Raw genomic sequence first — 21977 nt, 5'->3', positions numbered from 1 at the left:
GGTTCTGAGGGGAAGATTGTGAGGGGGAGAAGGAAAAAATGGGGTATGGGGTGATTTGGGGCAGAAACAGCACGATTTGGGGGGATTTGGGGCAGAAACATCAGGATTTGGGGGGATTCGGTGGATGGGACTGAGAGGGATTTGGGGATTTGGCCGTGTGGGTACTGGGACGGATTTGGGGTGGGAATGGGGGATTTTTGGTGTGAGGATAAATTTGGGGTGCAGGGAGGGAATGTGGGGGCTTGGAGCAGGATTTGGGGTTCAAAAGGGGCTCCTGGAGGTGGAAAATTTGGATTGAGGGGGAAAAAGAGGGGGAGTGGGGCAGAAAAGGGAATTTTGGGGTGGGGAAGGGTGAGGCTGGGACATCCCTCAGAGGAAAATTGGGGTTTTAGTGTGAGAACTGGGGGGTGCCCCCCTTTTCTACCGTATTTTATGGCATGTTGTGGGTGTTGTTGAGACCTTTTAATTGTTCCCAAGGCTCTGTGAGGTTTTTTTTTTTGGGGAAAGGGGGGAATTTGGGGGGTCAGCAAGGGGGTAGAGGGTGTTTGGGAGGGGTCTGGGGGGGATTTTGGGGGGAAATGGGGGCAGGACCGGGGGTGAATGGGATTTGGCAGGGAGGGACAGAGCTGGGGGGGGGTTTTAGGAATGGAAGGGGTCAGATTTTGGGGGGGTCAGATGGATTGAGGAGGGGGTCTCAAACCCACAAAACCCTCACCAAAACACACAGGGGACCCCCAAAATCCCCTCGGGATCCCCAAAATGCACCAAGGACACTCAAAATCCCCTTGGGACCCCCCCCAAAATCCCCTCGGGACCCCCCAAAATGCACCCGGGACCTTCTGAAACACACCAATGACCCCCCAAAATCCCATCAGCACCTCCCAAAATGCACCTGGGATCCCCCAAATCCCCTCGGGACCTCCCTGAACACACCCTGAGCCCCCCAAAATCCCTCGGGATCTCCCAAAATGCACTCAGGACTCCCAGAATCCTCTCGGGACAACCCAAAATCCCCTCAGGACCCCCCAAACACACCAAGGACCCCCAAAAATCCCCTCGGGACCCCCCCAAATCCCCTCGGTACCTCCCAAAACGCACCTGGGACTCCCGAAATCCGATCGGGACCTCCCAAACCACACTTGGGACCCCCCAAAATCCGCTCGGGACGTCCTAAACCGCTCTCAGCACCTCCCAAAATCTCCTTGGGACCCCCCAAAATGCACCTGGAATCCCCAGTATCCCCTCGAGACACCGCAGAATCCTCTCGGGAGCCTCCAAACCGCACTCGGGACCCCCCAGAACTTCTGGGGGTAGAAAAATCCCCTCGGGATCTCCCAAACCGCTCTCCGGACCCCCCGAAATTCCCTCCCGAAGCCCCCAAATCCACCCCCGCTTCCAGGGGGCGTGACCTCCCTTTAATATATTCAAACCCCGCCCCCATGCGCGAGCGCGCAGTTCCAATTCGTGCAGAAAGTGGGCGGGGCCAAACCGCGGGCGTGGTCGAAGGGTGGGAGGGGCCGCTGTGATTGGGCGCGGTTGAGTATGGGGGCGTGGCCACGCTGGCGGCGTCGCCTGGCAACGGCGCGCGGCGCGGGTCCTCCCACCCAGTAGGCGGCGCTACCCGTCATGCACCGCGCGGCCACGCCCCCCAGCGGAGGGAGCGGAGGAGCCGCGGTAAAATGGCGGCCGGGCCCGGGCGGGGGTCGGGGGGATTTGGGGCGGTTTTAGGGGGTCCTCAGGGGGTCCAGAATGGGGACGGGGGTCTTGAGGAGAAGTTCTGGGGGGAGACAAGGGAGAAAAGGGGGTTCGAGGTGGTTTGGGGCGGGAACGGCGGCGTTTGGGGGGGATCCGGGGGGCGGGAGGGGGCGGGGGGAGATGGGGAGGGGGCGTGAGGGGAGGAGGGAGCTGAGGGGGTTTGGGGAATATTGAGGGGATTTGGGGTGGGATTTCGGGATTCGGGGCCGAAAAGGGGGGATTTGGGGAATATTGAGGGGATTTGGGGGAGGTTGAGGGGGTTTGGGGGAGATTGAGCGGATTTGGGGTGGGATTTGGGGGTTTGAGGTGGTTTGCAGTGCAGGAGGGGATTTGGGGTAAAAAAAGGAGGATTTGGGCTGGGATGGGGAATTTGGGGTGTGGGGATGGGATTTGGGGGTTCTGGAAGGGATTTGGGGGAAGAAAATGTGGATTTGGGGTGGGATGGGGAATTTGGGGGGGTCTAGGAAGGATTTGGGGGAAGAAAATGAAGATTTGGGGGTTCTGGGAGGGATTTGGGGGAAGGAAAAGAGGATTTGGGATGTGGGGAGGGGATTTGGGTGAGAAACGGAGGATTTTGGGTACAGGGAAAGGGTTTGGGCTAAAAAAGGCACATTTGGGATCCGGGGATGGGATTTGGGGGAGGAACAGAGGGATTTTGGGGTCAGAAGAGGAGATTTGGGATGAGGGGAGGGATTTGGGGTGGGAAAAGAGGATTTGGGGCAGAATTGGATAATTTGGGGTGGGATTTTGAGGGAGAAATTGAGGATTTAGGGAAAAAAATAATTAGAGGGGGACAGGGAGGGGATTTTGGGCTGGGAATTGAGAATTTGGGTGAGAAATTGAAAATTTTGGGGTAAAAATGGGAACTGAGGTGGAATTTGGGGCAGGATTGGGGATATTTGGGGTGGGGTTTAGGACAGGGAGGAGAATTTTGGGGCAGGAATTGAAGATTTTTGGGGAGAAATTGAGAATTTTGGGGTAAAAGTGGGGACTGAGATGGGATTTGGGATATTTGGGGTGGGAGTTGGAGGCAGGGAGGAGAATTTTGGGGAAAATGTGAGGATTTTGGGGTAAAAGCAGGGACTGAGGTGGGGTTTGGGATATTTGGGGGGATTAGGAGAGAGAGAAGAATTTTAGGATTGGGATTTTGGGGAGAAATTGAGAATTTTGGGGTAAAAATGAGGAACAAAGGTGAGATTTGGGGTGGGGTTTAGTACAAGGAAGAGGATTTTAGGGTAAGAGTTGAGATTTTGAGACCGAAAAATGAAAATTTAGGCTGAAAAAAAAAGGGGGAAAATTTGGGAATTTAACCAGAGGGAGAAATGGGGGTAGAAAATCCCAATTTTGAGGTACAAAATCCCAATTTTGGGGTAGAAAATCCCAATTTTGAGGTACAAAATCCCAATTTTGGGGTAGAAAATCCCAATTTTGAGGGACAAAAATCCCCAATTTTGGGGTAGAAAATCCCAATTTTGAGGGACAAAAATCCCCAATTTTGGGGTAGAAAATCCCAATTTTGGAGTACAAAATCCCAATTTAAATTGGGGTAGGAAATCCCAATTTTGGGGTAGAAAATCCCAATTTTGAGGTACAAACCCCCGATTTTGGGGTAGAAAATCCCAATTTTGGGGTAGAAAATCCCAATTTTGAGGTACAAAATCCCAATTTAAATTGGGGTAGAGAATCCGAATTTTGGGGTATAAAATCCCAATTTAAATTGGGGTAGAAAATCTGAATTTTGGGGTAGAAAATCCCAATTTTAGAGTACAAAACCCCAATTTTGGGGTACAAACCCCCGATTTTGGGGTACAAAATCCCAATTTTGAGGTACAAAATCCCAATTTTGGGGTACAAAACCCCGATTTTGGGGTAGAAAATCTCATTTTTGAGGTACAAAACCCCATTTTTGGGTGCCCCCAACCCCTTTTTCCCCTTTCCAGGGCATCGCCGTCCATGGAGGAGGAGGAGAAGCCCCCCCGGGGGGGGGAGGACCCGGCGGGGCCGGGCGAGGATGGGGGGGGGGGACCCGGGGGAGCCCCCCCAGAACCTGAGGGGTCCCTGCGGCCCAGCCAGGGGCTACTGGTGAGACTGGGGGGCACTGGGGGGCACTGGGAGGGAGATTGAGGGGCTACTGGTGAGACTGGGGGGCACTGGGGGGGACTGGTGAGACTGGGGGGAACTGGGGGGGAACTGGTGAGACTGGGGGGCACTGGGGGGGACTGGTGAGACTGGGAGGGACTGGGGGGGACTGGTGAGACTGGGAGGGACTGGGGGGGGACTGGGAGGGACTGGGGGGGACTGGGAGGGAGATTGGGGGGGACTGGGGGGGACTGGTGAGACTGGGGGGGACTGGGAGGGAGATTGGGGGGCTACTGGTGAGACTGGGGGGGACTGGGAGGGAACTGGGGGGGAGATTGGGGGGCTACTGGTGAGACTGGGGGGGAACTGGGGGGGGACTGGTGAGACTGGGGGGGACTGGGAGGGACTGGGGGGGACTGGGAGGGAGATTGGGGGGCTACTGGTGAGACTGGGGGGGAACTGGGGGGGAACTGGTGAGACTGGGGGGGACTGGGAGGGACTGGGGGGGGACTGGGGGGGACTGGGGGGGGAGATTGAGGGGCTACTGGTGAGACTGGGGGGGACTGGGGGGGAGTGGGAGGGACTGGGGGGGACTGGGAGGGACTGGGAGGCACTGGGAGGGAGATTGGGGGGCCTGCTGGTGAGACTGGGGGGCTACTGGGGGGGAACTGGTGAGACTGGGAGGGACTGGGGGGGGACTGGTGAGACTGGGGGGGACTGGGAGGGACTGGGGGGGGACTGGGAGGGAGATTGGGGGGCTACTGGTGAGACTGGGAGGGACTGGGGGGGAACTGGTGAGACTGGGGGGGACTGGGAGGGACTGGGAGGGAGATTGGGAGGGCTGCTGGTGAGACTGGGGGGGACTGGGGGGAACTGGGGGGGGAGATTGGGGGGGACTGGGAGGGAGATTGGGGGGAACTGGGAGGGACTGGGAGGGGACTGGGGGAGAGATTGGGGGGCCTGGGACACCCCTGAGGGGGTTTGGGGTGCAGGGAACCCCCTGAAGGGGTTTGGGGTGGGTTTGGGGTATTTTTGGGGGTGCTCTGGAGTAATTTTAGGGGGAATGGGAGCTCCCTGAGGGGGTTTTGCAGTGGTTTTTGGGGTATTTTTGGGCTGTTTGAGGTGGGTTTTGGGGTAATTTTAGGGGGTATTGGACCTTCCCGAGGGGGTTTTGGGGTGATTTGAGGCGTTTTGGGTTGTTCTAGGGTGGGTTTGGGATATTTTGGGGGCAGTTTGGGTTGTTTTGGGGTATTTTTGAGGTGGTTTGGGGTGGCTTTGGGGTATTTTTGGGGTTGTTTTGGGTTGTTTTGGTGCCGTGTTTGGGGTGGTTTTGGGGTATTTTGGGGGTTTTGGGGTGTTTTAGGGCAGCTTTGGGGATGGTTTTGGGGGATTTTTGGGGTGGTTTGGGGCAGTCTTGGGGTATTTTTAGGGTATTTTTTGGGTAATTTGGGATATTGTGGGGGTATTTGGGGATATTTTGGGGTATTTTTGGGGTGTTTTGGTTATTTGGGGATATTTTTGGGGGTATTTTTGGGATATTTTGGGGTGGTTTGGGCCCCCCTGAGGCTGTTGTGTCTCCCCTCCCCCACAGAAGGCCCTGCAGCGCCTGGTGAGCGGCGCCTTCACCTGGGGACAAGGTGAGGGCACCTGTGGCACCCGGGGGGTCCCCAGTGTCACCTGGGGGTGTCCATTGTCACCTGGGGGTGTCCATTGTCACCTGGGGGTGTCCCATTGTCACCTGGGGGTGTCCATTGTCACCTGGGGGTGTCCCCAGTGTCACCTGGGGGTGTCCATTGTCACCTGGGGGTGTCCATTGTCACCCGGGGGGTCCCCAGTGTCACCCGGGGGGTGTCCAATGTCACCTGGGGGTGTCCCCAGTGTCACCTGGGGGTGTCCATTGTCATCTGGGGGTGTCCATTGTCACCTGGGGGTGTCCCCAGTGTCACCTGGGGGTGTCCCCAGTGTCACCTGGGGGTGTCCATTGTCATCTGGGGTGTCCCCAGTGTCACCCGGGGGGTTCCCAGTGTCACCCGGGGGGTGTCCATTGTCATCTGGGGTGTCCAATGTCACCCTAGGGGTGTCCATTGTCATCTGGGGGGTCCCCAGTGTCACCTGGTGTCGCCTGGGGGTGTCCCCAGTGTCACCTGGTGTCACCTGGGGGTGTCCATTGTCACCTGGGGGTGTCCCCAATGTCACCTGGGAGGATGGGTGGTGTCACCTGGGGGTGTCCCCAATGTCACCTGGGGGGATGGGTGGTGTCACCTGGGGGTGTCCCCAATGTCACCTGGGGGGATGGGTGGTGTCACCCGGGGGTGTCCCCTGGGTGTCCCCAATGTCTCAGGTGTCCCCTGTGTGTCCCCAGAGCCCCCCCTGAAGCCCCCACGGCAGCGCTGGTGTTGGGGACCCCGGCCCGAGGGCGGCCCGGTGAGTGACCAGTTCAAACCAGTGAGTGACCAGTTCACACCAGTGAGTGACCAGTTCACACCAGTGAGTGACCAGTTCAAACCAGTGAGTGCCCAGTTCAGACCAGTGAGTGACCAGTTCAGACCAGTGAGTGCCCAGTTCAAACCAGTGAGTGACCAGTTCAAACCAGTGAGTGCCCAGTTCACACCAGTGAGTGACCAGTTCACACCAGTGAGTGACCAGTTCAGACCAGTGAGTGACCAGTTCAGACCAGTGAGTGACCAGTTCACACCAGTGAGTGACCAGTTCAGACCAGTGAGTGCCCAGTTCACACCAGTGTGTGACCAGTTCAAACCAGTGAGTGCCCAGTTCACACCAGTTCAACATCCCAGTCCATCCCAGTTCAGCCTAGTGCCCTTCCAGTCCCCTCCCAGTCCATCCCAGGTCCTCCCAGTTTAACCCAGATCCCTCCCTCCCAGTATAACCCAGTATATCCCAGTCCCCTCCAGTCCCTCCCAGTCCATCCCAGTTCACTCCCAGTATATCCCAGTCCCCCCCAATCCCCTCCCAGTCCCTCCCAGTCCATCCCAGTCCCATCCCAATCCCCTTCCAGTTCCATTCCAATCCTTCCCAGTCCCTCCCAGTATATCCCAGTATATCCCAGTATATCCCAGTTTATTTCCTAGTCTATCCCAGTATATCCCAGTATATCCCAGTCTATCCCAGTCCCTCCCAGTATATCCCAGTTTATCCCAGTATATCCCAGTTTATTTCCCAGTTTATTTCCCAGTATATCCCAGTCTATCCCAGTCTATCCCAGTATATCCCAGTCTATCCCAGTATATCCCAGTTTATTTCCCAGTCTATCCCAGTTTATCCCAGTTTATCCCAGTCTATCCCAGTATATCCCAGTTTATTTCCCAGTCTATCCCAGTTTATCCCAGTTTATCCCAGTCTATCCCAGTCCGTGCTGACCCCAATTTCCCCCCCAGGTTTGGGAGCCCATGGGGGGCCCGGGGGGGGCCCTGGAGCAGCTGCAGCTCAGCAGGTGAGGGGGGGGACCCCAAAACTGGGGAGGGGACACCCTAAAAATGGGGGGGAGGGACCCCAAAAATTGGGGAGGGGGACCCCAAAAATAGGAGGGACTTTTAGGGTCCCATTTTGGGGTCCAGGGGGGTCTCTCTATCCCTTTTTAGGGTCCACGCAGGGTGTTGGGGGTCCCTTTTTGGGGTTCAGGGTGGTCTGTGTCCCTTTTTGGGGTTCAGGGCTCCATTTTTGGGGGGCTCAGGGCTCCATTTTTGGGGTTCAGGGGGGCATTGGGGTCACTTTTTGGGGGATTCAGGGCTCCATTTTTGGGGTTCAGGGGAGTATTGAGGTCCCTTTTTGGGGGTTCAGGGCTCCATTTTTGGGGTTCCGGGGCGGTATTGGGGTCCCTTTTTGGGCTTCAAGGCTCCATTTTTGGGGTTCAGGGGGTTTTTGGGGTCCCTTTTTGGGGGTTCAGGGCTCCATTTTTGGGGGGTTCAGGGCTCCATTTTTGGGGTTCAGGGGAGTATTGAGGTCCCTTTTTGGGGGTTCAGGGCTCCATTTTTGGGGTTCAGGGGCTTTTTGGGCTCCATTTTTGGGGTTTCAGGGCTCCATTTTTGGGTCGTTCAGGGCTCCATGTTTGGGGTTCAGGGGGTTTTTGGGCTCCATTTTTGGGTTTTTGGGCTCCATGTTTGGGGTTCAGGGCCGGGTTTTTGGGCTCCATGTTTGGGGTTCAGGACTCCATGTTTGGGGTTCGGGGCCGGGTTTTTGGGCTCCATGTTTGGGGTTCAGGACTCCATGTTTGGGGTTCGGGGCCGGGTTTTTGGGCTCCATGTTTGGGGTTCGGGGCCGGGTTTTTGGGCTCCATGTTTGGGGTTCAGGGCTCCATGTTTGGGGTTTTTGGGCTCCATGTTTGGGGTTCGGGGCCGGGTTTCTGGGGTTCCATGTTTGGGGTTCGGGGCCGGGTTTCTGGGGTTCCATGTTTGGGGTTCGGGGCCGGGTTTTTGGGCTCCATGTTTGGGGTTCAGGGCTCCATGTTTGGGCTCCATGTTTGGGGTTCAGGGCCGGGTTTTTGGGCTCCATGTTTGGGGTTCGGGGCCGGGTTTCTGGGGTTCACCCCTGCCCCGTGTCCCCGCAGCGGCGAGGGCTCCCCCGAGGACGAGGAGCTGGAGTTGGTGGCCGAGGTTCGCGTGGCCGACCTGGGGGGGCTGGCGGCCGCCTCGGGGCTCCTGCGCAGGGAACGGCCCTGGAGGGCCCCCAAAGCAGGTGGGGGCACTTGGGGGGGTTTGGGGGGGATTTTGGGGGGGATTTGGGGCAATTTTGGGAGGATTTGGAAGGGTCTTGGGGGAATTTTGAGGTGATTTTTGGAGGATTTGGGAGGATTTCGGGAGGGTTTGGGCGGGGTTTTGGGGGGTTTAGGGGGGATTTTGGGGGGCTCTGAAGAGGTTTGGGGAGGTTGGGGGTGGTTTTGGGGTGATTTTTGGGGTGATTTTGGTGGGTTTGGGTGGATATGTGGGGGGCTCGGGGGAGGATTTTGGAGGGATTTTTGGGGGGATTTGAGGGATTTGGGTGGATTTCGGTTGGGATTTCAGAGGGTTTGGGTGGATTTTGGGGGGATTTGAGGAGGTTTTGGGGGGATTTTGAGGGGATTTTTGGGGGGTTTGGAAAGGATTTGGGGATTTGGGGGAGGTTTTGGGGTGATTTTGGGAGGTTTGGGGGCGTTGGGTGGATATTTGGAGAGATTTGGGGGAGGATTTTGGGAACATTTTGAGGGGATTTTGGTTGGGATTTGGGTGGATTTTGGGGAATTTCGAGGGGTTTTGGGGGGATTTTGGGAACTTTTGGGGGGATTTGGGTGGATTTTGGGGAATTTGAGGGGATTTTGGGGGGGTTGGGCAGACGAGGTTCACATGGCAGAAATGGGGGATTCAGGGTGGAAATGGAGAATTTTGGCTGGAAATGAGATATTTGGAGGGGTTCTTTATAGGATTTGGGGTGGAAATTGGGGATTTAAGGTAAAAATGGAGAAGTTTGGCTGGAAATGAGGAATTGTGCCTGGAAATGGGGAATTTAGGATGGAAATGGGGGATTTAGGGTGGAAATGGGGGATTTTAGTCTGGAAATGTGGAACTTAGGTGGAAATGGGATATTTTGATGGGATCTTTATAGAATTTAGGCTGGAAATGGGGGATTTAGGTGGAAATGGGATATTTTGATGGGATCTCTATAGGATTTAGGGTGGAAATGGGGGATTTAGGCTGGAAATGGGGGATTTAGGTGGAAATGGGATATTTTGGTGGGATCTCTATAGGATTTAGGGTGGAAATGGGGGATTTAGGTGGAAATGGGATATTTTGATGGGATCTCTATAGGATTTAGGGTGGAAATGGGGGATTTAGGTGGAAATGGGATATTTTGATAGGATCTTTATAGGATTTAGGCTGGAAATGGGGGATTTAGGTGGAAATGGGATATTTTGGTGGGATCTCTATAGGATTTAGGGTGGAAATGGGGGATTTAGGGTGGAAATGTGGGATTTAGGTGGAAATGGGGGATTTAGGGTGGAAATGGGGGATTTAGGGTGGAAATGTGGGATTTAGGTGGGAATGGGGGATTTAGGGTGGAAATGGGGGATTTAGGGTGGAAATGTGGGATTTAGGTGGGAATGGGGGATTTTGGGGACATCTTTGTGCTCCTCTGACCCCTCCCTCCCCTCCTCTCTGTCCCCCCCCCCCAGGTCACCTCCCCGGCTCCTCCTCCCGTCGCTGGCGCGTCCCTGGGGGTCCCCCATCCCCCCCAGGCCCCCCCGCCGGGACCCCCCCCGCTCCTCCCCTCCCCCACCGGACCCGCCGAGCCCCTCCCCCCACCCCGGGCCGGCCCCGCCGCCCCCGAGGACCCCGAGCGGCCGCTCCCGGGGGGGGGGCGCCGGGGGGACCCCAACAGCAGCAGCAGCAGCAGCAGCGCCCCCCCCAGCCCCCCCCCGCCAGCCGGGACGAGCCCGGCCGCACCCACCCGCCAGAAAAAGCCGACTCTTCCTCCTCTTCCTCCTCCTCCTCCTCTTCTTCCTCCTCCCGCTCTTCCTCCTCGTCCGCCTCCTCTTCCTCGGGCCCCCCCGGCCCCGTCTCGGCCCGGCCCCGCTCTCCTTCCCTGGATATTTATGATCCTTTCCACCCCACCGACGAGGAGAACCCGGGTTTGGGGGGCGGCGGCGCAGGAGGAGGAGGAGGAGGAGGAGGAGCCCCCCCGGATTTTGGTTACGGCAGCGGCGCCGCCTCCTCTTCCTCGCCCGGCAAAGAGGCCGAAGGCCGGCAGGACCAGAAGTACGACCCCTTCGACCCCACGGGCTCCAACCCCAGCTCGTCCCGCAGCAGCCCCAGCCCCGAGGAGGAGGAGGAGGAAGAGGAGGAGGAGGAAGAGGAAGAAGAGGAGGAGGAGGAGGAGGAAGAGGAGGAGGAGGAGGAGGAGGAGGAAGAGGCGCCGGCGCTGCTGCCGGACGTTTCCCACAGCATCAGCCGCATCTCGGAGACCTTGGCGGGCATCTACGATGACAACAGCCTGAGCCAGGACTTCGAGAAAGATCCGGAACCCCCAAAGACTCCTCCAAACCCTCCCGGCGCCGACTCCACCCTGCCCGAGGAGGAGGAGGAGGAGGAGGATGAAGACGAGGAGGAGGAGGAGGAGGAGGAGCGCGAGGAAGGCTCCGAAATGAGGCGCGCCGTGGCCGAACCGCGCCGCCGCGTCTTCGTGGTGGATCTGGGCGGCAAAGGCCGCGCCGAGAGCGAGGCTCACCCCAAATTCGACGGCAAACTCTCCTTGGAGGTGGTGACCCCCGGCAACCCCAAAGCGCCCCAAAATCCGGCGGCGCCGCCCCCGCAACCCCGCGGCGCCACCCCAAAACCCTCCCGGCACCGCGGGCGCCGCGAGTGGGGCACGCCGGGCGACTCGGAGATCGAGGAGGGAGAAATCGTGCAGCCGGAGGAGGAGAGGTTCAGCCCCTTGAGGATTTTCCGTGGCGGCGGCGGCGGCGGCGGCGGCGGCGGCGGCACCACCGGGACCGGCGCCGGCGCCGCCCGAGGCCGCGCGCCGGAGCCGCGAGCGCCGCGTCTGCCCGAGGGCGGCGATGATTTCCTGTCTCTCCACGCCGACTCCGACGAAGAAGCCGATTTTGGCGCCGAGTCCCAGCCGGATCCGCGTTGGAAAAGCGGCGGCGGCGGCGGCAACGGCGGCGGGAACGGCTCCGATTTGAGGAGGAAAATCCTCAGCCAGCGTCGCCTCCGCGCGCCGCCGTCGCCGCGCTCGCCGTCGGCCACGTCCAGGAAAAAATCCAAACGGTCCCGGGAACGCGGCGGCTCCGGGAGCGCCTGGGTCAGCGCCAAAAAAGCTCCGGAGCCGGCGCCGGAAATCCAAAGAGCGGCACCGGCGGCGCGGGTCCAGGTCGCGCTCGCGCCGGCGCTCGTGGTCGCGGCGCTCGAGGTCCAGGGGAGAAACGGCGCCGGCGTCGCTCGGGCAGCTCCGGGCGCTCCCGGCACAAAGAGAAACACCGTGGGGAGAAGAAGAAGAAAAAGCAGCGCTCGAGGTCCCGGGAGCGCCGCGGGTCCCGCAGGGACGGCGGCGACGGGAAGGCGGCCGAGAAGGGCGAGGCGTCGCGGCGGCGCGTGGTGCCGCCGTCGGTGCAGGAGCTGAACGACTCGATCTTTTTGCCATCAAAAGAACCATCACGGTGAACCGGCGCGCGGCCACGCCGGAGCCCAAACGCGAGGTTTCTCTACGATTCCGAAGGGCTGAGCTTTGAGGGGTTCTCCGACCGCGAGCACGCCGAGTTCCCGGCGAGGAAAACCGAGGGCGAGGCCGGCGGCGGAAGGCGGGAAGAAGGAGAAGGAGAGGAAACGGAGCCGCCCCGAGGAGAGGCCGCCGGGGAGGGAGAAATACAAGAAGAAATTTAAAGATTACGCCGAGCCCCGCCGCGGCGGAGAGCGGGAAAAGCAAAGAGAAGCAACGGGAGAAAAGCAGCAGGAAAGGAAAAACGGGAGGCGGGCACAAGGAAGGGGCGGAAACGGCGGCGCCGAAAGCGCCCGCGGCGGTGCCGAGGAAGGTGAAGCTTCAGTCCAAGGTGTCGGTGTTGATCCGCGAGGGCGTCAGCTCCACCACGACCACCAAAGACGGAGGCGGCGGCGGCGGTGGCGGGGCCGGAATCGGGTGAAATTCGCCCGCGACGCCGAGAGCCGCGCGGCGTTCCTGAAAGCCGAGGAGAAAACGGAAAAAGGGACCCCCAAAAACGACGGGGGGCAAGCCCGAGACGGGGGCGTGAAACCCCGCAAGGCGAAACCCCCCAAAATCAAGGGAGGGGTGAAGAAAGTCAAAGTCAAAGCCAAGGGCGAGGCGAGGAAGAAGAGGAAGACCAAGGTGAAGAGCGGCGGCGGCGCTTTGAAGAAATCCAAAGCCGACAGCCAGAGCGCCGCCACCCCCCCTCTCCGTTTGCCCCCCAAACCCGACCCCGCCTGGTCGGGCTCTGAAAAATCCGCCGGGGGGACCCCGAAACCTCCCAGCCCCCCGTCCCCGGCCGCGGCCGTCACCCCGAAATCCGCCCCGGCCGCCGCGGCCGCCCCGGCCGAGCGCGAGCTGACGCCGGACTCGCAGACCGTGGACAGCAGCTGCAAGACCCCGGACGTGTCCTTCCTCCCGAGGAGGGCGCGGGGGCGCCGCCCCAGGGCGGGGCGCGCAGGGGCCGGGGGCCGGGGACCCTCCCGGAGGGGACCCCGAGGCCGACAGCCGCAGCGAGGCCAAGGAGGAGCCGGGCAGGGCCGCGGCGGCGGCACCGGGAGCGGCGGCACCGGGAGCGGCGGCGCCGGCGACGGCCGGGGCATGGAGCCTGCAGGGCGGCGTGGACTGCGCCACCAGCGGCGTGCTGGCACGTACGTCACGCTTTGGGGGGGCCCCACGGGTTTTTTGGGGGGGTTTTTGGGGTGGCCCGAAGCGTTTTGGGGGGTTTTGGGGACATTTTTGGGGGGTTGTGTTGGCACATAGGTGATGGCTTTGGGGACAGTTCTGGGGTGTCCCAACATTTTTTGGGGGAGGGTTTTGGGGTGTCCCAAAGGTTCTGGGGGGTTTTTTGGGGTGTCATGATATTTTTTGGGGGTTTTTTGGGGTGTCCCGACATTTTCTGGGGGTTTTTTGGGGGGTTTTTGGGGGGTTTTTGGGGTGTCCCGACATTTTTTGGGTGGGTTTTTGGGGTGTCCCGACATTTTTTGGGGTAGTTGTGTTGGCGTGGAGGTGACATGGTTGGGGATGGTTTGGGGAGTTTTTGGGGTGTCTTGAAGTTTTTTGGGGTGGTTTTGGGGTGTCCTGACATTTTTGGGCGGGTTTTGGGGTGTCCCAAGTTTTTTGGGGGTTTTGGGGTGTTCAGATGTTTCTGCAGGAGGAGATTTGGGGTGTTCAGACATTTTTGGGGGGTTGTGTTGGCACATAGGTGATGGCTTTGGGGACAGTTCTGGGGTGTCCCAACATTTTTGGGGGAGGGTTTTGGGGTGTCCCAAAGGTTCTGGGGGGTTTTTGGGGTGTCATGATATTTTTTGGGTGGGTTTTTGGGGTGTCCCGACATTTTTTGGGGGAGGTTGTGTTGGCGTGGAGGTGACATGGTTGGGGATGGTTTCGGGGGGTTTTTGGGGTGTCTTGAAGTTTTTTGGGGTGGTTTTGGGGGTTTTGGGGTGTCATGATATTTTTGGGTGGGTTTTTGGGGTGTCCCGACATTTTTTGGGGGTTTTGGGGGGCTTTTTGGGGTGTCATGACATTTTTGGGGTTTTTTTTGGGGTGTCATGATATTTTTGGGGTGTCCCGACATTTTTGGGGACATTTTTGGGGGGTTGTGGTGGCACAGAGGTGCTGATTTTGGGGGAGTTTTGGGGTGTCCTGATGGTTTTTGGGGTTGTGGTGGCACATGGGTGACACTTTTGGGAACATTTTGGGGGACATTTTGGGGACATTTTTGGGTGGTTTGGGGTGTCCTGACATTTTTGGGGACGTTTTGGGGACATTTTTGGGGACTTTTTGGGGGCTTGTGGTGGCACATGGGTGACATTTTTGGGGACATTTTGGGGACGTTTTTGGGGGCTTGTGGTGGCACAGGGGTGACATTTTTGGGGGACTTTTTGGGGGGTTGTGGTGGCACATGGGTGACATTTTTGGGGACATTTTGGGGACATTTTTGGGGACGTTTCTGGGGGGTTGTGGTGGCACATGGGTGACATTTTTGGGGACATTTTTGGGGACATTTTTGGGGGTTGTGGTGGCATGTGAGTGACATTTTTGGGGACATTTTGGGGACATTTTTGGGGACTTTTTGGGGGCTTGTGGTGGCACATGGGTGACATTTTGGGGACGTTTTGGGGACATTTTTGGGGACGTTTTGGCGATATTTTTGGGGACTTTTTGGGGGGGTTGCGTTGGCACAAAAGTGACATTTTTGGGGATATTTTTGGGGACGTTTTTGGGGGGGTTGCGTTGGCACAAAAGTGACCTTTTTGGGGACATTTTTGGGGACGTTTTGGGTGTTTTTGGGGTGTCCCCGTGGCGTTTAACGCGGTGTTTTTGGGGCGTTCCCTCCCCTGGCAGTGACGGCGCTGCTGTTCAAGATGGAGGAGGCCAACCTGGCCAGCAGGGCCAAGGCCCAGGAGCTGATCCAGGCCACCAACCAGGTGGGGACACCGGGGGGACCCCCAAAAAATAGTGGGAATGTCCCAAAGCGGGGGGGACCCTCGAAAAGGGAACAGAGACACCTGGGGAGCCCCAAAATGGGGGTGGGGACCCCAAAATGGGGGTGGGAACCCCAAAAAAGGGGGTGGGGAGCCCCTAGAAAGGAACAGGGACCCTCAAAATGGGGGTGGACAGCCTAAAAAGGGGGTGGGACCCCAAAATCAGGGTTGGGAGCCCCAAAATGGGGGTGGGGACACCCAAAAAGGAACAGGGACCCCCAAAAAAAGGGGGTTGGGACCCTCAAAATGGGGGTGGGGACCCCTAAATAGATCAGGGACACCCCAAAGGGAACAGGGACGCCCCAAATGGGGATGGGGAGCTCAAACTGGGGGTGGGGGACACCCAAAAAAAAGGAGCCAAAGGGGGGTGGGGACCCTCAAAATTGGGGGTTCCAAACAATCCCATCCCCCCCCCCCCCCCCCAAAATTCGCAACATTTTTTAATTCAATTTTTGATTTTCTTTTCTTGGCAGATCCTGAGCCACAGCAAGGCCGCCCCTCCCCCCCTGGGCCCCCCCAGGCCCCCCCCGGGGCCCCCCGGGACCCCCCCAGGTGCCCCCCCCGTACCTGCTGCCCCTGGCGGGGGAGGGGCAGCCCCCGCGCCCCCAACCCCCACCCTGCCCGGCCTGGGGGGGCCCGGGGGGGACAGGAGGGACAGCGAGGGCAGAGGGGACAGTGACAAGGTAGGGGGACATTGGGGACACTGGGGGGATTGGGGACATTGGGGACACTGGGGGGATTGGGGACATTGGGGACATTGGGGACACTGGGGACACTGGGGACATTGGGGGGATTGGTGGATTGGGGACATTGGGGGGATTGGGGGACATTGGGGACAGCAAGGGCAGAGGGGACAGTGACAAGGTAGGGGGACATTGGGGGATTGGGGACATTGGGGACACTGGGGACATTGGGGACATTGGGGGATTGGGGACATTGGGGACACTGGGGACATTGGGGACATTGGGGGGATTGGGGACATTGGGGACATTGGGGGGATTGGGGACATTGGGGGACACTGGGGACATTGGGGGGATTGGGGACATTGGGTGGATTGGGGACATTGGGGACATTGGGGACACTGGGGACATTGGGGGACATTGGGGACACTGGGGACATTGGGGACATTGGGGGGATTGGGGACACTGGGGACACTGGGGACACTGGGGACATTGGGGACATTGGGAACATTGGGATGTTGGGGGGTTGGGGGCAGGGGGACATTGGGGGGGTTTGAGGACATTGGGGTCATACGGGGGGGGGTGACCAGGACAGTGACCCTCTGGTGCCCTCTGGCGCCCTCTGGTGCCCTCTGGTGCCCTCTGGTGACCTCTGGTGACCTTTGGTGCCCTCTGGTGACCTCTGGCGCCCTCTGGTGCCCTCTGGTGACCTCGTGGTGTCCCCGCAGTACCTGAAGAAGCTGCACACGCAGGAGCGCGCGGTGGAGGAGGTCAAGCTGGCCATCAAACCCTTCTACCAACGCAAGGACATCACCAAGGACGAGTACAAGGACATCCTGCGCAAGGCCGTGCACAAGGTACCCAGAATGGGGAGAAATCCCCCCAAAAAATCCTCAAAAATTAAAAAAAATCCCACAAAATCCCCCCAAAATATCCCCAAAATTTAAAAAAATCCCACAAAATCCCCCCAAAATATCCCCAAAACATCCAAGGACGAGTACAAGGACATCCTGCGCAAGGCCGTGCACAAGGTACCCAGAATGGGGGGAATCCCCCCAAAATATCCCCAAAATTAAAAAAAAAAATCCCCTCAAAAAATCCTCCAAAATCCCTAAAAATCCCCCTAAAACACCCCCAAAAAAAAAAACCCCAAAATCCCTAAAAACCCCCCTAAAACCCCCCCAAAAACCCCAAAAAATCCTCAAAAACCCCCCTGAAAGCCCCAAAAAATTCCCTCCCAAAAATCCCAAATATCTCCCAAAAATCCTCAAAAATCCCCCTAAAACCCAAAAAACCCCCAAAAACTCCTCAAAAATCCCTAAAAACCCCCCTAAAACACCCCAAAAAAACCCCTAAAACCCCCCCAAAAATCCTCAAAAACCCCCCTAAACCCCCCCAAAAACCCCAAAAAATCCTCAAAACCCCCCAAAACCCCCCAAAAAAATCCTCAAAAACCCCTAAATCCCCCCCTAAAACCCCAAAAAATCCTCAAAACCCCCTAAACCCCCCCAAAAAACCCCAAAAAATCCTCAAAAACCCCTAAATCCCCCCCCCCAAAAAAACCCAAAAAATCCTCAAAAACCCCTAAAACCCACCAAAAAAAAGCCCAAAAACGCCTCAAAAACCCCTAAATCCCCCCCTAAAATCCCCCAAAAAAATCCTCAAAAACCCCTAAATCCCCCCAAAAAAAACCCTAAAACCCCCCTAAAACCCCCCAAAAAAAAACCCTAAACCCCCCCCAAAAAAAAACCCAAAACCCCCCCTAAACCCCCAAAAATCCTCAAAAACCCCTAAAACCCCCCCAAAAAAAACCCCAAAAACCCCTAAAAGCCCCCAAAAACCCCCAAATTTGGAATTTTTTTCCCCAAATTCCCCTTTTTTCCGCCCAGATCTGCCACAGCCGCAGCGGGGAGATCAACCCGGTCAAGGTGAACAACCTGGTGTGCGCCTACGTGCAGCGCTACAAATACTTCCGAAACGGCGCCGGGCGGGGGGCGCCGGGCCCGGCCCCGACAACCCCACCCCCCCCAGAACCCCCCCGCCCCCCAAAAAGAGCTCGGAGCCAACCCCCCCCCCGCCCTGCCCCTCCCCCCGCTGTAAATAATCCCAAAATCGCCCTAAAAATCCCCAAAAATGGAGCAAATCCATCCCACCCCCCCCCCCCCCCCCCCCCCGTGAGTGGAATGGTTCGGTCCGGTTGGGGGTTTTTGGAAATGTGGAATTTTCTGGAGTTTTTGACCCCGAGTTTTTGGCCCTTCCCCGAGTCCTGACGCGGTTCCAGAGCCCCGGAAATGGGGGATAAATGAGGTTAGACATGGAAAAGGTTGTGGTGGTGTTTTTTTTTGGGGAAAAAAGGGGGAATTTGGAAAAAATCGGGGGGAAAATGGGAAGATTTGGGGTGGAAATCTTAAAAATTTGGGGGGAAATTGGGAAAAAAATGGATGGGAAATTGGGAAAAAATGGATGGAAAATTGGGGGAAAAATGGGAAAAATGGATGGAAAATTGGGGGAAAAATGGAAAAAAAAAGGAAAATTGGGAAAAAATTGATGGAAAATTGGAGGGAAATTGGAAAAAAAATGGATGGAAAATTGGGGGAAAAATGGGAAAAATGGATGGAAAATTGGGGGAAAATTGGAAAAAAAATGGAAAATTGGGAAAAAATGGATGGAAAATTGGGGGGAAATTGGAAAAAAATGGATGGAAAATTGGGGGAAAAATGGGAAAAATGGATGGAAAATTGGGGAAAATTGGAAAAAATGGAAAATTGGGAAAAAATGGATGGAAAATTGGGGGGAAATTGGAAAAAAATGGATGGAAAATTGGGGGAAAAATGGGAAAATGGATGGAAATTGGGGAAAATTGGAAAAAATTGGGTGGGGAATTTGAAACTTGCAGTGGAAATTTGAAACAATTGGGGGGAAATGAAAAAATTAGGGTGGAAAGTTTGAAAATTGGGATGGGAATGTTAAAAATGAGGGGAAAAGAAAAAATTGGGGGGAAATTGCAAAATTTGGGGTGGAAATGTCAAAAAATTGGGGGGCGAAATCCTAAAAATTGGGGCAATATCCCAAAAACTGATGTGAAATCCCCAAAAATTGGAGTGGAAAAGCCTAAAATCGTGAAAAAAATGACGGAAATTTGAGTGGAAATGAAAAAATTGGGTTGAAAATCCCAAAATCTGGGGTGAGAATTTGAAAAAATTGAGTGAAATCGAAAATTTGGGGTGGGAAACCCCAAAAATTGGGGTGGAAATCCCCAAAATTTGGGATGGAAATCCCCAAAAAATGGGAAAACCTCCCAGAAAATTGAGTTGAAATTCCAGAATTTGGGGTGGAAAATTCAAAAATTGGGGTAGGAAATCCTAAAAACTTGGGAATCTCAAAAATGGGGTAAAACTCCCAGAAATTGGGGTAAAACCCCAAAATTTAGGGGGGAAATTGCAGAATTTGGGGTTGGAATGCCAAAAAATTGGGGTGGAAATTGAAAATTGGGGTGGAAAACCCCCAAAATTGGGGAAAAAGAAACCCAAAATTGGGGAAAAAACCCCAAAAATGGGGAAAAACCCCCAAAATTGGGGAAAAACCCCCAAAATTGGGGAAAAAAACCCCAAAATTGGGGCAGCAATGGCAAAAGCCGAGGCTGGAATGTTCCATTGGGCTCATGGCGGGGGGAGGGCCTGGAACGTTCCATTGGAACCATTGAGGGGGAGTTGAGACAGGAAATCCCCCCCCCGTCAGGGGGCGTGGCTAAAAGGGGGCGTGGCCTGGTGTGGGCGGGGCCAAGGTGGGCGGGGCCGGGATTTCCCGCGTTTAAAGGGGATCCCGGGGGGGTTGGGGGCACTTGGGACCCCCCCGCGCCGCCGCCGCCATGCCCGAGGCCAAGGCTGGTAATTAACGGGGGGTTCATTAATTAATTCATTAATTAATGCCTTAATTAACCACGGGGATTCATTCGCTTGGGGGAAATTAATTTAATTCGCTTAATTTAATTTTATTTAATTTTATTTTATTTTATTTTATTTATGTATTTATTTAATAAAATAATTTAATTTAATTTAATTAATTATTAATGGGTGTGAAGTAATTATCGGGGGTCATTAACTCGCTTGGGTGTAATTAATTTCATTAATTGCATTATTTTATTTTACAAAATTTTTTATTTTATTTTTTATTTTTTTACTTTTTACATTTAATTTCATTAACTAATGGGTGTTAATTATCGGGGTGCTTAATTCGCTTCTGGGATAATTAATTTTATTTATTTTACTTATTTATAAATTTCATTTATTTTATTTTATTTTATTTTATTTTATTTTAGTTGTGTATTTAATTAATGGTTCTTAATTATCGAGGGTAATTAACTCGCTTGGGGGTAATTAATTTAATTAATTTTTTTTAAATTTCATTTTATTTTATTAATTTTAAAACTTTATTTTATTTTTTGTTTTTAAAGATTATTTTATTTTATTTTATTTTATTTTATTTTATTTTATTATTTTCTTTCGTTAATTATGGGTGTTAATTAATTCTCGGGAGTAATTAATTCAATTAATTTCATTTCATTCCTGGAGAGTTTTTTAATATTTTGAATTAATTGAATTTTTAAAAATTTATTGAATTTTTAATTTTTTTTTTAAATTTTTGGAGGATTTTTGAACTTTGGAATTTTTTAACAATTAATTTTAATTAATTAATTTTAATTAATTAATTATCAGCGGACGAGGCGTTTAAATGCCAATTTTTGGGGCAATTTAAAGATGAAAAATGCGAATTTTTTGGGTAATTTTGGGGTTGAAAAATACAATTTCAGTGTGAAAAAATGGGCATTTTGGGTGTAAATAGGCGATTTTTATTGGGTGATTTGGGATAAAAAATAGGAATTTTTGGGGGTGAAAAATGCGAATTTAGGGGAAATTCTTGGTGTAAAAATTCGAATTTTGGGGGCAATTTTTGGGTGAAAAATGCGAATTTTTTTGACGATTTTGGGGTGCAAAATGAGAATTTTTGGGGGGAGATTTGAGGCTGCAAAAGTTCGAATTTTGGGGGCAATTTTGGGGTGAAAAATGCGATTTTAGGGTGATTTGGGGGTGTAACACTTCGAATTTTGGGGGACGATTTTTGGGTGTAAAAATGTGAATTTTTGGGGTGGTTTGTGATTTGGGGGTGTAAAAATTCGAATTTTGGGGTGAAAAACGCAAATTTTTTGAGTGTAAAACTGCGATTTTTGGGGGGTGATTTTGTGGTGCAAAATGTGAAAATTTGGGGTGAAAAATGCGATTTTTGAGGGGTAAAACGAGAATTTTAGGGTGTAAAAATGCGATTTTTTGGGGTGATTTTGGGGTGAAAACCGCGATTTTTTTGGGGTGTAAAATTTGAATTTTTGGGATGATTGGGGGTGTAAAATGCGAATGCTGAGGGTGATTTTGGGGTGCAAAAATGCGATTTTTGGGGGTATAATAATGTGAATTTCAGAGGTGATTTTGGGGTGATTTTAGGGTGTAAAACGGGATTTTTGGGGGTGGTTTTGGGGTGCAAAATGCGATTTTTTGGGGTGTAAAAATTTGAATTTTTGGGACGATTTGGGGGTGTAAAATGTGGATTTTGGGGTGATTTTAGGGTGTAAAATGGGAATTTTGGGGGTGATTTTGGGGTGCAAAATGCGATTTTGGGGGGCGTAATAATGTGAATTTTGGGGGTGATTTTGAGGTGAAAAAAGCGAATTTTGGGGGTGTAATAATGTGATTTTTGGGGCGTAATAATGTGAATTTTGGGGGTGATTTTGGGGGTGTAATAATGCGAATTTTGGGGGTGATTTTGAGGTGAAAAAAGCGAATTTTGGGGGTGTAATGCGAATTTTGGGGGTGTAATGCGAATTTTGGGGGTGATTTTGGGGTGCAAAAATGCGATTTTTGGGGGTGATTTTAGGGTGTAAAAAGCGAATTTTGGGGGTGATTTTGGGGGCGTAATAATGTGAATTTTGGGGGTGATTTTGAGGTGAAAAAAGCGAATTTTGGGGGTGTAATGCGAATTTTGGGGGTGTAATGCGAATTTTGGGGGTGATTTTGGGGTGCAAAAATGCGATTTTTGGGGGTGATTTTAGGGTGTAAAAAGCGAATTTTGGGGGTGATTTTGGGGGCGTAATAATGTGAATTTTGGGGGTGATTTTAGGGTGTAAACCGGGAATTTTGGGGGTGATTTTGGGGTGCAAAATGCGATTTTTGGGGGTGATTTTAGGGTGTAAAAAGCGAATTTTGGGGGTGATTTTTGGGGGCGTAATAATGTGAATTTT

The 21977-nt window shown here is 54.2% G+C and overlaps 2 protein-coding genes across 2 annotated transcripts in view; both read left to right on the top strand.

Moving 5' to 3' along the window:
- The first annotated feature begins 1616 nt into the window (after positions 1–1616).
- On the top strand, positions 1617–17958 carry SCAF1 (SR-related CTD associated factor 1). The gene is given in 16 exon segments (XM_066571474.1): positions 1617–1674; positions 3696–3837; positions 5426–5471; positions 6197–6258; positions 7230–7285; positions 8399–8526; positions 9998–11516; positions 11518–11740; positions 11742–11946; positions 11949–12014; positions 12092–13201; positions 14869–14951; positions 15482–15691; positions 16417–16545; positions 17578–17784; positions 17953–17958. Coding segments are annotated over 15 exon segments (4179 nt in total). The 5' UTR covers positions 1617–1674; positions 3696–3708.
- Positions 17959–19556: 1598 nt separating this feature from the next.
- MYBPC2 (myosin binding protein C2) overlaps positions 19557–21977 on the top strand; it is a 34415-nt gene continuing 31994 nt past the window's right edge. The window contains exon 1 of the mRNA XM_066571473.1: positions 19557–19575. Coding sequence (XP_066427570.1) covers positions 19557–19575 — 19 coding nt within the window. The remainder of the gene's footprint in view (positions 19576–21977) is intronic.

The sequence above is a fragment of the Molothrus aeneus genome, unplaced genomic scaffold (assembly GCF_037042795.1).
Source record: "Molothrus aeneus isolate 106 unplaced genomic scaffold, BPBGC_Maene_1.0 scaffold_70, whole genome shotgun sequence".
NCBI classification, from domain to species: Eukaryota; Metazoa; Chordata; class Aves; order Passeriformes; family Icteridae; genus Molothrus; species Molothrus aeneus.
The sequence above is the reverse complement of the archived record's forward strand: the minus strand, read 5'-3'. Positions and strand labels throughout refer to the sequence as shown.